The sequence below is a fragment of the Rhinatrema bivittatum genome, chromosome 6, assembly GCF_901001135.1.
Source record: "Rhinatrema bivittatum chromosome 6, aRhiBiv1.1, whole genome shotgun sequence".
In the NCBI taxonomy this organism is placed as follows: Eukaryota; Metazoa; Chordata; class Amphibia; order Gymnophiona; family Rhinatrematidae; genus Rhinatrema; species Rhinatrema bivittatum.
The window spans coordinates 116,414,602-116,430,087 of NC_042620.1; the positions used below are offsets into that span (position 1 = coordinate 116,414,602).

At 43.5% G+C, this 15,486-nt stretch overlaps 1 protein-coding gene across 10 annotated transcripts in view; it reads right to left on the bottom strand.

The window, feature by feature from the left end:
* Positions 1-15,486, bottom strand: part of ATF2 (activating transcription factor 2) — a 306,861-nt gene that overhangs the window by 62,261 nt on the left and 229,114 nt on the right. For all 10 annotated transcript variants that reach the window (XM_029605838.1, XM_029605830.1, XM_029605831.1 and 7 more), the window contains one exon: positions 3,146-3,295. In XM_029605838.1, coding sequence (XP_029461698.1) covers positions 3,146-3,295 — 150 coding nt within the window. The remainder of the gene's footprint in view (positions 1-3,145; positions 3,296-15,486) is intronic.

Below are 15,486 nucleotides of genomic sequence, written 5' to 3' on the forward strand. Positions count from 1 at the left end.
GACTTTTTAGTTTTCTTAGAAGCCTCTCATGAGGGAATTTGTCAAACACCTTCTGAAAATCCAAATACACTAACATCTACCACTTCACCTTTATCCACATGTTTATTAATCCCTTCAAAAAAATGAAGCAGATTTGTGAGGCACGACTTCCCTTGGGTAAATCCATGTTGACTTTGTTCCATTAAACCATGTCTTTCTATATGCTCTGTGATTTTGATCTTTAGAATAGTTTCAACTATTTTTACTTGCGCTGAAGTCAGGCTCACTGGTCTATAGTTAACCGGATCGCCCCTGGAGCCCTTTTTAAATATTGGTGTTACATTGGCCACCCTCCAGGCTTCAGGTACAATGGATGATTTTAATGATAGGTTACAAATGTTAACTAATAGATCTGAAATTTCATTTTTTAGTTCTTTCAGAACCCTTGGATGCATACCATCGGGTCCAGGTGATTTGCTACTCTTTACTTTGTCAATCTGGCCTACTACATCTTCCAGGTTCAATGATTTGGTTCAGTTCATCTTACTCATCACCCTTGAAAACCATCTCCAGAACTAGTATCTCCCCAACATCCTCATTAGTAAACACAGAAGCAAAGAATTCATTTAGTCTTCCTGCAATGGCCTTATCTTTCCTAAGAGCCCCTTTAACACCTCGGTCATCTAATGGTCCAACCGACTTCCTCACAGGTTTCTTGCTTTGGATATATTTGAAAAAGTTTTTATTATGAGTTTTTGCCTCTATGGCCAACTTCATTTCAAATTCTCTTTTCGCCTTGTCTTATCAATTGTTTTACACTTAACTTGACAATGCTTATACTTTTTCCTATTTTCTTCAGATGGATCCTTCTTCCAATTTTTGAAGGATGCTTTTTTAAAATTTTATTTTATATTTTAGCTAAAATAGCCTCTTTCACCTTACCTTTTAACGATGTCGGTAATTGTTTTGCTTTCCTTTCACCTTCCTTAATGCGTGGAATACATCTGGACTGCACATCTAGGATTGTATTTTTAAACAGTATCCATGCCTGTTGAACACTTTTAACCTTTGCAGCTGCACCTTTCATTTTTTTTCTATTTTCCTCATTTTATCAAAGTCTCCCTTTTGAAAATTTAGTGTTAGAGCTGTAAAATTTACTTATTGTCCCCCTTCCAGTTATTAGTTTAAATTTGATTATGTGATGATCACTACTGCCGGCCCCACCACTGTTACCTCTCTCACCAAATCCTGCTTTCCACTAAAAATTAAATCTAAAATAGATCCCTCGCTCATTGGTTCCTGAACCAATTCTTCCATGAAGCAGTTGTTTATTACATCCAGGAACTTTATGTCTCTAGCCTGTCCTGATGTTATATTTACCCAGTCAATATTGAGGTAATTGAAATCTCCCATTATTACTGCACTGCCAAATTGGTTAACTTCCCTGATTTCTCTTAGCATTTCATCATCTGTCTGAGCATTTTGTCCAGGTGGATGGTAGTATACTCCTATCACTATACTGTTACCCAACACACATATGATTTCTACCCATATAGATTCTACTGAACATTTAGTCTCTTGTATGATCTTTATCCTGTTGGACTCAATACCCTCTCGGACATAAAGTGCCACATCCCCACCAATTTGATCCTCCCTATCATTGCGATATAATTTGTACCCTGATATAGCACTGTCCCATTCTATTTTTCCATTATTGCACTGCCTGGCTTGTGCTTTCCAGTTCAATTTTTGTCTATATGTTTGTTTATGCTTTATGATCTCTTTATTCTGTATTGGGAGAAGGGTTGTCTGTGTTCTGCATATTTGTTGTAATTTCATTGCAGATTTATTGCAGGTTTCTATGCTGCTTTACCTATTGTTTGGAATCTGCCTTTGTAATTTTTTGTATCATTTAAATTGTTTGTGTTCTGTACTTTTAGATATTTTATTGATTGTTTTACATTTTGATGATTTTATTGTGTGCGTTTATTGTTAACCACTAAGATTTTCGGATTAGCGGACTACAAAGTTTCTAAGTAAATAAATAGTCAAATAAACAAATGTGTGACTGAGGTGAGGTATCCTGTTAGTGTGAAGTTTGTGTAGGGATCTATAGTGGCCTGGTTTGTTCTGTTTTCCTAATAGTAAGTGTGTTGGTGTTTAGGGCCTGCTGTAATATTTGCACTGTTGCCTTTTCATAGATAAGGTTTTTACTTTTTGAATTAATGCTTTTTTTTTTTTTTTTAGTATGGAAGGCATACTATATTGTAACTGTAATTCAGTTTACTCATGGCTTTCTGAGGACAAAGCCCACACTCATCAAGTATTACAATAGCCTAAAACCATATGCATTCCATGTGTGTTTTTTGTTTTTGCAGGGTTTTCTGGTTAGCACACAGCAATGCATGTAAAAATAATATGTATGTTATTATGATATCTTTACCTCAGAAGATTGTATTTTGAATGTCCTTTTTCATGTAAAATTAATTATAAATGCAGAATTTGTAATTGTGGGTGGTGAGGGCAATGGGGTGTGGGGCACAAGGCTGTACAGGGCCTAGTCTGCCTTATGCCCTTGTAACAGCTCCAAAAGAGTGCACCATACACAGACCACCATTCACCCATCTCCCGCTTCTCCAAAAGGAAAATGCTATTGAAAGGTGGGAGGCAAGTCTTAGAGTTTCTGGGAGCTGGGTTTGCCAGTTTCCTAGAAACATTATCACTCTGCCACACCTCTGGCATCTCTGACCCCTTCTTCCCCCCTTCTGCAACATTTCAAATCACTAAAAGGGCCAGACTGCATAGAGACTCTCCTCTTGATGATTTGATCTGTGCCATTCCCTGGTGTGGTGGGGGTGGGGCTGGGGGAGTGCCATCTCATCCCTTGCCTCAGGCAGCAGATTAATTGAGCTGCCCCTGGGGCAGGGGTATCAAACTGAAGTCTTCATGGGCCACAAATCAGTCTAGTTTTCAGGACATCCACAATGATATCCCCCAAGATGGAACAATAGGCTTAAAAGTCACAATAAGATTTTTTGAGAACTGGTGGCGTAACTTTTTTCTTTTTAATTTGCTTTTTCCATGATTATTATAGTGGAGAATAGAATGTAAATTAACATTATAGATGCTGCATTTAGGCTATAATATTGACACACTGTTACCATACCGGAGTTTCTGTAGTGGATGTAGCAGGCTGCTGTAGTGATTGTGGGCGTGCTTCCTCAGATAAAGTCCTTATTATCCCACTAGCTTGTCCTTTAACGGTTTCTCCATTTGTTACCTGAGAATGCTGCTGGGTCAAAGCAGCTTTCAATCTCTGAAGATTAAAAAAAAAATAAAAGTTCCTTTATATTTTCCATGTTGATACAGTTTGTGAAACATATTCCTTTAGAAGGAAAATAGCAAATCTTCAGACTTTTAATCTAAATGATTTGGAATGCAAGTTCAGACTTCATGCAGAGTCAGATTGTAATGTACACAATGAAATGTTGATATTTCAGTTTAAAGTAGTCTTACATATTAAACCAAATTGTTTCTGGCTAATATACAGTTCTTTCTGGCAAAATAATTTTCTTAATGAGTATAGCTGCTACTGCCTTGCTCTTATACTCTTTAAACTACATGTAAATTAATGAAAAACATGTTAAAGTGAACAACATTTTAATTCTGCACCATTCATTTCATTATGCATGATTAATACATGGTAGGTTCATGTGGAGAACAATGTACATTAATTGAAAGAACTTTGGTTAACAAATTGTTACTTCACTTAATATGTTCAGCAAAGTACATAGATTAAGGAAACATCTTTCATTTTTTTCTGTGATTAATTCCTGGCATTTTAGATGCATATATGTGCTGTGTTTTAAACCTGCCTCATTATAACAGATATGCCTTTTCTGAAAATAAATTTTATCAGAATATTAAAACATTCAATTGTATTCAGTAATAACTACAAGGCAGAAATGTTCTTTCAAAATACACATGTGAAGAAAAGAGCTCTAATTTAACTGAAATGGTAACTATTCATTAGGGATGTACAGAGGGACGCCATACGTTGCATTCGTGAATCGGATTCGTCGGGCAGCAGATATGTTGCATTCGGCCGTATGGCGCCCCGATGCGTTAATACGGCAATTTCTATTCGTGTCCCAGCTGAAATTAAAATTAACTACAACCCCCACCCTCCTGAACCCCCCCCAAGACTTACCAAAACTCCCTGGTGGTCCAGCAGGGGGGGCCAGGAGCCATCCCCTGCACTCACACCCTCGGTGCCGGTTTCATCATGGCGCCGATAGCCTTTGTCACAGGGGCTACCGGTGCCATTGGTCAACCCCTGTCACATGGTCATCGGCACCATCTTGTGCTCCTACCTTGTGCTCCTACATAGTGAGGGCAAATTTACCCTCACTATGTCACAGGGACCGACTGTTGGTACCTGTGACATAGTGAATGCAAAGGAGATCGACGCCATTTTGAGTACTGGCATCGGACTGCCGGCGTGCAGGAGGTCGCTCCCGGACCCCCGCTGGACTTTTGGCAAGTCTTGTGGGGGTCAGGAGGCCCCCCCAAGCTGGCCAAAAGTCCCTGGGGGTCCAATGGGGGTCCCGGAGCGACCTCCTGCACTCCGGCCGTCCGATGCCAGTACTCAAAATGGCGCCGATAGCCTTTGCCCATACTATGTCACAGGGGCTACCGGTGCCATTGGTCAGCCCCTGTCACATGGTAGGAGCACAAGATGGCGCCAATGACCATGTGACAGGGGCTGACCAATGGCACCGGTAGCCCCTGTGACAAAGGCTATTGGCGCCATGATGAAACCGGCACAGAGGGTGTGAGTGCAGGGGATGACTCCTGGACACCCCCCGCTGGACCACCAGGGAGTTTTGGTAAGTCTTGGGGGGGTTCAGGAGGGTGGGGGGTTTGTTTAAATTTTTATTTAGGTGGCCGTATAATTCGGCGAAGATTCGTGTATTCGTGGGGAATCGGATAAGTTTCGCTTCCCCACAAATACTACGAATAGTGCAATATTCGAAGTATTTGTGGGGAATTTTTCGCCGTATTGGCCGTATTGGCCGTATTGGCGGATCGCCAATACGGCGAAAACGAATGCACACCCCTACTATTCATGAACTCATCTAATGTAGTACATACTGTTCAATGCAGAAAATATGAAGAGAAATGCTATACTGGCAAAACAAGCCAGAAGCTGAATATAAGAAAAAGCCTATGCAGATAAAATTACACATAACAGAAAAGAGCAAGGCAACTCCTCCATGGAGCAACATTTTTTTTTGGAAAAGATCACTTCATCGATGGCCTTATGAACAGGCTACTAGAAAGTAAATTCGGGACAATCCAAAAAAATGTAAGCTGTTTCCACAGTAACACAGTAAGGGGTAGATTTTAAATACTTGCGCGATCGCGTACTTTTGTTCGCGCACCAGGCGCGAACAAAAGTACGCTGGATTTTATAAGATATGCGCGTAACTTATAAAATCCGGGGTCGGCGCGCGCAAGAGGGTGCACATTTGTGCAACCCGCGCGCCGAGCCCAGCGCGCGCTTGCCTGTTCTCTCCGAGGCCGCTCCGATTTCGGAGCGGCCTCGGAGGGAACTTTCCTTTGCCCTCCCCCCACCTTCCCCTCCCTTCCCCTACCTAACCCCCCCCCCCAACCGGTCCCGGGGGCTGGTCCGGAGGCCTCGACCATGCCCGAGGGCCGGCGCCACGCCCCCGGGCCCGCCCCCGAAACGCTGCGTTGTTTCGGGAACGCCCCCGGACATGCCCCCTCCCGCCCCTTTTCGAAAACTTTGTAAACCGGTATGATGGGTTTTCCTAATACCGGTATAGAAATTTTTAATAAATAAAGTAAATAAAAATATGTTGATATGATTGGGACCACTGGGACTTTAAAGTCCGTTGTCTTACTCTCATGGCTAGACGAGCCCTTGGGGTAACGTGAACCGTGGACGCCATGTGACCTAGTAAGGTTAGTAGATGACGAGCTGTGGTCGTTCGGCGAGTCTGTAGTGTTTTGGCCAAGTTTGATATTGTGCGTACTTGGTCCTTTGGGAGGAACGCCTTGGCTTGAATGGTGTTTAAATCCGCTCCAATGAAGGAGAGGGTACGTGATGGAGTCAGATTTGACTTGGGATAGTTTATGAGAAACCCCAAGGATTGTATTAGTTGTATAGTGAGATGGAGGGTTTATAGTACTACCTCCTTGGATGGACCTCTGAGCAGTCAATTGTCTAGATATTGATAGACGTGGATGCTCCGTTTTCGTAGGTAAGCTGCTACTACTGAGAGGCATTTTGTAAACACATGGGGTGCTGATGCTTGGCCAAACAGTAGAACTCGGTATTGGAAATGCCTGTGACAGACTAAGAATCTTAGGTATTTTCGATGAGGAGGGGTTATGGCTATATAGGCATATGCCTCCTGAAGATCTAGAGAGCAGAGCCAATCTCTCTTTTGTAGGAGAAGGAGCATGGTGCCTAAGGTGACCATCCTGAACTTTTCCTTGCGGAGATGTTTGTTTAGGGCATGAAGGTCCAATATTGGACGAATGCCGCCTGACTTCTTTGGAATTAGAAAATATCGGGAGTAGAACCCTTTTCCACGCTGCAGTCGGGGAACCGGTTCTACAGCATTGGACTGCAGGAGGATTGAGAGTTCCGCCTCGAGAAGTGGAGTATGGTCGGTTAAACTCCACGCCGGACGAGGTGGAGAGTCCGGTGGTAGCACCAGGAAGTTTAGATGGTAACCGTAGGCAACCACAGAAAGGACCCATTGGTCCATTGTAATTTTGTGCCATATGTTGGCAAAGTGGCACAAGCGGCCTCCCACAGGAAATATTGTTGGAGGTGGGGGTTGACTGCTGCTCTCTAGAAGGGAGTCAAAAACCCGATGCAGGACCAGTCTGTGAGGCTAGTTGGGCTTTCGGAGGCCTGTGCTGACGAGGTTGACCTTTTTGATAAGGTCTGGTTGATCGAGTCCGGGATGGAGGAGGGTAATACCTACGGGTTTTATAGGTTAGCCTCCTAGGATCCCTTCTGAATGGTCTTTTGGTGGTAGACGAAAAGTCAGAGGGAACATAGGTAGTTGTCGTAATGTCTCATGATGGTCTTTGAGTTGCTCAACTTCTTCCTGGATTTTCTCTCAAACAAATTGTCCCTTGTGTAGGGAAGGTCTGCTAACCTGTCCTGGACTTCTTGACGCAAGTCGGAAGATTTCAACCATGCCCAGTGTCTAGCACATATGCCTGCTGCTGACACTCTGGAGGCAGTCTCAAAAATATCATAGGCAGCTGAAGTGTACAATATACACAACACAGTGAGAAGACATGGGAAAAGGCAGGAAACGGTGTGGAGAGAGTGTGAATAGGACAACTGAGGTAAGTGTGAATAGACAGATGTAAGTATGACTAGACAGAATGATCAGACAACAGTTCAGTATATAGATATTTGTAGTGAGTCATGAATACATTGCTTCTGTTCAGCCCTTGGGTGATGATATTAAGATTTTTAAGGAGTTCCAATTCAGCAGTTTCAGGCTGGAGTGCTCCTTTGAAGTTTTTATGTAGGAGTATGGCAACCTTAAGGTCAGATAGAGAATGTCAAGGAAGGTTGAATGTTGCCATTTCTAACCTCAGGTTTAAATCCTTTTACCTTTTCCTTATAGATTGACCTGTTTGTCCTATGTAGACAGAAGCGGGACTTTGCTGGCAGGGGCTGCCAGAAAGCCAGGATAGGCTTGCCACCCACGGCCTGTGAGAGGGAGGTATTGTCGAAGATCATATATTTCACTGGTTTCCACTGGGAGCGATATGTAACAACCGGAGGAATTCTGTTTTCTTTAAGACTAATTGGAGAAAATTCTTTTTCACTCAATACACAATAAAGCTCTGGAATTTGTTGCCAGAGGATGTGGTTAGTGCAGTTAGTGTAGCTGGGTTCAAAAAAGGTTTGGATAAGTTCTTGGAGGAGAAGTCCATTAATGGCTATTAATCAATTTTACTTAGGGAATAGCCACTGCTATTAATTGCATCAGTAGCATGGGATCTTCTTAGTGTTTGGGTAATTGCCAGGTTCTTGTGGCCTGGTTTTGGCCTCTGTTGGAAACAGGATGCTGGGCTTGATGGACCCTTGGTCTGACCCAGCATGGCAATTTCTTATGTTCTTATGACCTCATGTTTTCCAGCATCAAGGCCCTTCTGGAGGATGGAATTCAATCCCTCTTGAAACTCCTCTGGGAGGGATTCGGAAAAATCTTGAACCTGCTTCCAAAGGTTTCTAGAGTATTGTGTCATGTATAGCTGGTAGGTTGCTATTCATGCCACCAATATAGAACCCTGGAATACCCTTCGTCCAAAGGTGTCCAAGGATTTCTGCTCTTTGCCAGGAGGGGTGGAAAAATGAGGTTGGGACCTCTTGGCCTTCTTCTGAGCAGATTCGACCACTATGGAGTGGTGAGGAAGCTGGCTTTACTGGAATCCTCGAGCCGATTGAACCAGGTAGGTAGCGTCAGTTTTCCTGTTCACCGGTGGAACTGTACCTGGGTGCTCCAAGGTACGATGTAGCAGGTCAAGTAGAACCTCATGGATTGGAATTGCAATCACTTCCTTGGGAGCACCCACAAATTGTAGAACTTCCAGCATTCTGTGTCTGGCATCCTCTTCAGTTTGCAATTTAAAAGGAATGGTCTCAGATATTTCCTTTATAAAACTGGCAAACAAGATGTCTTCTGGAGGACAGCGGCATCTTTCTTCCGGAGGTGAAGGTTCTGATAGGATGTCCTCAGAATCCTGGGATTCAGAGGAATCATCACCCCAGGAATCGAATAGCTGGTTTCCTCCACCTTGTGGTTCTTCCGATGGAGGGAGAAACCCTAATCCAGCCGGATCAGAAGGTGGCACCGATGGAATCGGTGGAGGCGGCATCGAGGCCGGTGAAGGCACCGATGGTATCATGTTTTCGATGGGCGTTGGGGTGGTAATATACCCGATGGCCCTGGAAATGGATCAGGCATGGATGGATCACAGTCTTCATCGTCCAATGATAGAGGAATCGGGGGTCAATGGCGGTGGAGGAACCGGCGGTCTCGGGGGCATCGTTGGTCCGGGAGGTACGGGCACTGATGGAAGAGCACCGATGAGGGTGTCCAGTCTTTCGAATAGCAGAGCCAGCATCCTAGGGACCAGGTCAGGCCTCGGCATGGGAGTCTGTGTGAGTGGCGACTGAAATCCCTGAAGCGCTTGGAGAACTACCTCTTGGACCGTCCGGTCCAATTCCTCCCAGAAGGCTGGTGTTGGTAACACAGCTTCTGGGGTTGGAGGCTCTATAGGCATTGCCGGAGGGTCCACAGGAATATGTGGAGTCTCAGCTCCCGGCACCGTTGCAGGTGGGGAACGCCTCGGTGTCCCGGGTCCAGAGGAGGATGGGGGGCTCCTCTCCCCGGGACTTTTTGGTCTGTAGTTCTATCGATGCCGATGTCTTGTTGGTACTAGCACCGGATGAAGTATTCCATCTATGTCGATGCTGGTGCTTTTCTCGGTGCTCGGCCCAGTCCTTCTCCGGCGCCGAAGATGAGGATGTCGATGCCTTTGAGCGCGAAGATGTCAGACTGGCGGTCACCAGTGTCTCTATGGTGTTGAGATGTCAATGGCGATGGAGTCGATGACGAAGACGGCTTTCGACTCGTTGCACTCTTGGCTGGAGTAGCCGGGGTCGAGCGCTTAGATTTGAATAGGTGCTCCATTTAATCTAAGTGGGCATGGCGGCCTTTCGGAGTCATTTGGGTGCAACTGGTGCACAGTTGGACATCATGGGAAGGCCCCAAGAATAAAACGCAGACATCATGTGGGTCTGTAATGGACATAGTCCTCGGACACTCGAGGCACTTCTGGAAACCAGTCACCATTGTTTGAAAAAAGTAACAGCGCGCAGTCGGTGGTCATCGGGCAATGATGAGAGCACCGTCGGGTACTGACCACAAAAAACAAGGTAAAAACTTACCAACGCTGGCGGAGGTCTACAGTCGATGGGGGGACCCCGGGATAGGGAAAACGTTTTGAAAAGTTCTGTGAGGAAAAAGTTGTGAAGAATTCTCACAGAGCTCCTGAGAACTGCGAGGCAACTGCTGCGTGGAAAAAAAAAAAAGAGACTGAAGGGGGACCCGTGCTGGATGCAGGGTTAGTGGCATGCTAGGCATGCTCAGTGTGCCCACCAAAGTTCTAGAAACTTTGACAAAAGTGTTCCATGATAGGGCTCCATCCTGATGATGTCACCCATATGTGAGGACTACCATCCTGCTTGTCCTGGGAGAAACTGGTTATTTCACAGCTACGCACGTTATAAAATCCCGATTTACGCCTCTAAAAGCCAACTTACGGGGGGGGGGAAGGGGGTAAATGCATCGAAACATGAGTAAAACTTATTCACGTACCCTTTAAAATATGAAGTACAAATATGCATTTGTATCATTTCAGCACACTTATCCGGCTAAATTCGGACTTACCTAGCTAAGTAGCATCTTTGCTGCTTAGACAATTAAACTTATCTATATAATTAAAGCCTTTTTTTTTTTTTTTTTAAAGACTTTCTTACGTACCCGGATAAGTCGGAAAAGTGCTACTTAGATGGACAAGTAGCGCTTTTCAGCTTTATCCACCATGTGCCGCTACTTAGCCACATAAATTGAAACTTATCTGGAAATGATGCTACTTTTCCGGATAAATCCAAACTTGCGTGGCAGCGATTTTTAAACAGACGAGCATGTTTGCTTGCATATGTACTTGTATTTTATAACCCGTGCAAATCAGTTGCGTGGTTATAAAATACAGTAGTAATTTGCGTGCATATATGTGTGCCTACGAGCAGTCTTAAAAGTTATCCTTTTATAGAGCTATAAAATGTATGCAGTTATACAGATGCACATAAGAGACAGTTCCTGCTCAAATGAGCTTATAATCTAATCAAGACAAATGAGCATTTGAGGAGAATGAGGAAAAATATTGAAAGTTTCAAAACTGGATTAATAGAACCATTTTAAAGCAATTTACATAAACAGTTATTTGCACATGTAAACTGGCAGTCTGAAAATTGCCCTCTCTCAATATGGTTAAAATCATACACAATATATGCACTTTTAGAGGAGGCATTCCCAGGAGCATTTTCAGGTCGGTGGAAGAAAATAGCATGCAGAGATTGTATTTTCAACTTTAGATGTGCTATTTTCCATGCAAAAGTACTCATACAAAAAAGAGGTGCAAAGTCCATAGGTACTTTGAACCGGTGGCATGTAGCAAAGTGAAAGTTCACGTCTACTCTCTGAAAACCTGTGTAAAGTCTGTGGGTAAGAAGTACCAGCTGATTTTTTCCCAATGCAAAGTTTGAAAATGGTCTACCTCACACTCATACACAAAACAATATATATTACAAGTCTATTTACAGTAATCAGGACCTTACTATTACTGTTTGTCATTGTTATATCAATAAACCGTTGTGATGTATATTATGAACGACGGTAAACAAGAATCTTTAAATAAATAAATACATACATACAATCTATGTCTAGCTGATTACTACTAGCTCTACATAGTCTGCAAGACAGAACTGGCTGAACTCTAATTTATAGCCGGCTAGAGATCAGTTTCTTTTCAATCATTCCAATTGTAGCTTGCTGGCACCAACCTCCATGACCTGAGGTATTACTAGGTTATGCTTCCACTATCTCATTTTTTTTTCAACTAAGTATTTTCTGTACATATTCCATGCTTCCAAGAAGTCTGTTTCTGTTTTAGCTGCTCTGAGAGGGTATTCCATGCATCTACCACCCTTTCTATGAAAATATTGCCTGATGGCTATCCTAACTTTATTCCCTTGGGCCTCATATCATGACCCTTTGTTCTAGAACGTCCTTTCCATTGAAAAAAGTTTACTTCTTGCACATAAATATCTTTCAGGTATTTGAATGACTCTCCTCCTCTGGGTTACAGAATATATAATTAGGTTCTTTACTTTCATCTCATGGGGCTTTGATGCTGACCCCCTACTATTTTGGTAGCCCTTCTCTGGACTGCCTCCATTCTGCAGTAATACATCCCTATGATGCAATATAGTAAGAGCAGGACTGGCTCAGCTTGTCTTTCTGGATATGGAGCCATACATTCATCTTACTTATAAGCAGTGCTTTTTTTCAGGGGGTCATGCAGGTACTGACTACTGGCATCTTTTCTGCCACCTGCATGATTTACTCTATGGTCCCTTCAAAAATATGCTTTTAGTGCTACCTTTGCTGCTCCTCTCTATGTCCTCTCTTCTGTGTAGAGAAGAGACTTTGAGAAGAGAGACTGCTGCCTGGACAGGGAAATGGGGGACAGAAAAGGACTGATGCTGGGCTCCTGGGGAAAACGAGATGGGATTTAGTCCACCTAATAGGAGGAGGGAGGTGAGAGACAGTGGACCCCAGAGAAGAGAGGGAGAGGGTGGGAAGTGTTATGTTTGGGTCATTGAGCCCACATCATTCTTATGTGTCTGTGTGAATGAGAAAGGTCTTATGTTGGGGCCGTGGTGGAGGGGTGGGTGTTTGTGTGTGCGCGTGTAGAAGAGTGTGTGTGTGTGTGTGTGTAGAAGCTGCTGAGCACCTGTCATTGTTATGAAAGAGGGGTGTTATATCCAGAAAACAAAGGTAGAAAAAAGGTGTATTCCTTTATTTATTTATTTATTTTTGGTTTTTATATACCGACCTTCCTGTAAAAAATTACAAATCAGACCGGTTTACAATGAACAAAAACTATGCACAAGAGCGTTACATGGAACACTGCGAGAGGACAAATAATTAAATAGGAAACCGGGGCTAAGAACTTGCCCATTGTAACAGAAACAATACTCTACATAGTTAAAAACATAAATAAATAATTAGTTACATCTGAACAGACATTGATCAGTACTTAATAATCTGAAGTTAACAGGATTCTAAGTAAGATAAATACTTAATAAATCTGTTTAAAAGTTTTTTTTAAAGTTTTTAAAAGTACGGCTGGTCTAGGATATGGCTGGAAGGTAAGCTGGATGGTGAGCAGAGTTATGATTCTGGGAATGCTAGTTTGAAGAGCCATGTTTTAAGTTTTTTCTTGAATGACAGAGGACATGGATCTTGTCGGAGGTCTGGCACATTCCCAAAGCTGACCTTGTGGTCAGCTTTGGGAATGTGCAGTATCTCCGATATTTATTTAAAATTGCTTGTAACCCATTTATCGCAATAATATCCATTCTAAGCAAGGAACATAGTACATAAACATAGATTAAAAACAAAAATCAAACATCTTAAAATAAATATACGAACGCAGGAAATAGAACACACAAAATTCAAATCATAGTCAATTTACCCAAATACCTGCTGAAATAGATGATTTAATTTGTTATGAAACTCTTTCAAATCTAATATAGCATGTAAATCTGTTTTGCATAATATAGAAGAAAATAAATTTCTATTTCTCTTGTATTGCACTGCATGCACAGTCTGGCTTCTTGAGTTTTCCAATTCTGTTTTTTTTCTGCATCTTTCTGTTTATAATTTGTGGTCACATTCTATTTTTGGTTAATGTCTATATTTTGTCTATGTGATTAAGGTAAAGTATTCTGCTAGTATATAGTTTCTGTGTGGTGATCTGTAGCAGAACAGCTTATTCTGTTTTCCAAATAAGAGGTGTACAGGTGCTTTAGGGTTGAATGTAATATTTGCAATGCTGTCAATTCATAGGCTCTGTAGCCAGTTGCAGGGGGTGGGGCTCTAGATGATTGCCCCTTCCCATCTTTTTTGAGATGCGGAAACCAGAATTGTACACAGTACTCAAGGTACGTTTGGCCGTGACGCCAAACGTCGTGACGTCACGTCTTGAGCAGCCAATTGAATGCACAGGGGCCGCTTTCCCCCGTGCTGGCAGCCATCTTCCCGGACAAGGCAGGGGAGCAACGATGCCGGACGAGGCGGGGGAGCAACGATGCCGGACGAGGCGGGGGAGCAACGATGCCGGACGGCTGCAAAAGTAAGTCGGGTCGGGTCCCCTTTTGGTTTTTTCGCTTCGCCGCTGTCATCTCTTCTCCCCTCCTCCCGGAGCAGGGCGCGAAAAGCAGCCTTGCTCCGGGAGGAGGGGCACACTGACAGCGGCGAAGCAACTTACTTTTAGCTTTTTGAAAAAAAACCAAAATTGCTTTTGGTTTTTTTTCGCTTCGCCGCTGTCAGTGTCTATTCTCCCCTCCTCCCGGAGCAAGGCTGAAAAAGCAGCTCCGGGAGGAGGGAAGAACTGAAGCGGCGAAGCAACTTACTTGCACGGGGGAAAGCGGTCTCCGTGGCAGCCCCAGTCCTCTCCCCTGCTCCCGAAGCCAAAAAAAAAAGCGAAAAAAAAACGTTGTAGCCCCCCTCCGATGTCCGGAGGGGGGCTGCAACATTTTTTTCGCTTTTTTTTTGGCTTCGGGAGGAGGGGAGAGGACTGGGGCTGTCACGGAGACCGGCACCCACAATCGCGGCCGGGGCAGGTGAGCGGGGGCTGGGGGAAAGCTTGCCATCTACCCTTACTCCTGCCTCTACCGCAGGGGTCAGGGTAGGCGGTAAGTTTGCAGGTTAAACGCGCGACAAAACGGCAGGGAAAACTAGCGATAGTCGGGGCGCGGGTTACGGGATGCTAGGGAATAGCTAATTCGCTCGTTTGCATGCAATATCGAGCTAATTCGCTCGTTTGCATGCAATATACATGCCGCAGGCGGAAGGGGTTGCCCGGGGAATTTAGGACGCGGTAGGAGTAGGTTAAAGGGGATTCGGGATCGCAGGAAGGGCTAACGCGGCCGGAACGTGAGTAAAAAGCGGCTTAGGAGCAGGGTAAACGCGGCCGCACTTTACAGGATAGGCCTGTATGGGAGCATATTTCCCCAATTATAAAATAAAACTATTCTGCATAATAAATTTGAATCTGTAGAAAACACCATTAAAAGGTAGAAAATGAGAATTGCCAACTTTCCTAAACAGAAAGAAATAACCTCTTTGGATTTTTTAAAGTGCTTAAATTCCCAGATGAAACATCTATCACCAAAGCCTATTATATTCCAGCTGTCAGGCAGAGGGGCTATCCAGGACGTGGAAGGAGGCAAGAGTCTTTATTTACATGGTTACTGTCCCTAGTCTGCTCAAACCTTACTCAAATCTTTGAGCAATCGATAGATATAGAAAAAACTGAGTTCATGTTGTTGGTGTCTTTTGCTTTGGAGATGGACAGGAACTGGATACAAAACTTTTTTTTTTTGTCATAAGGACAACTATTTTCTTGGTCAGAATGGGAGGATATTCCCTGACATTAGCAAGGTCACATGGGTTAACAGGAAGATTTATTGCCTTATACCAAGAGGTTGTTGCTTAGAGCTGATTTTTCTTAAAATATTTCTGCAAATGTCAGATCTAATTTCAGGGGAATCAATATTCATTTTCTGACCCTGACCACTGGGTTAATTTT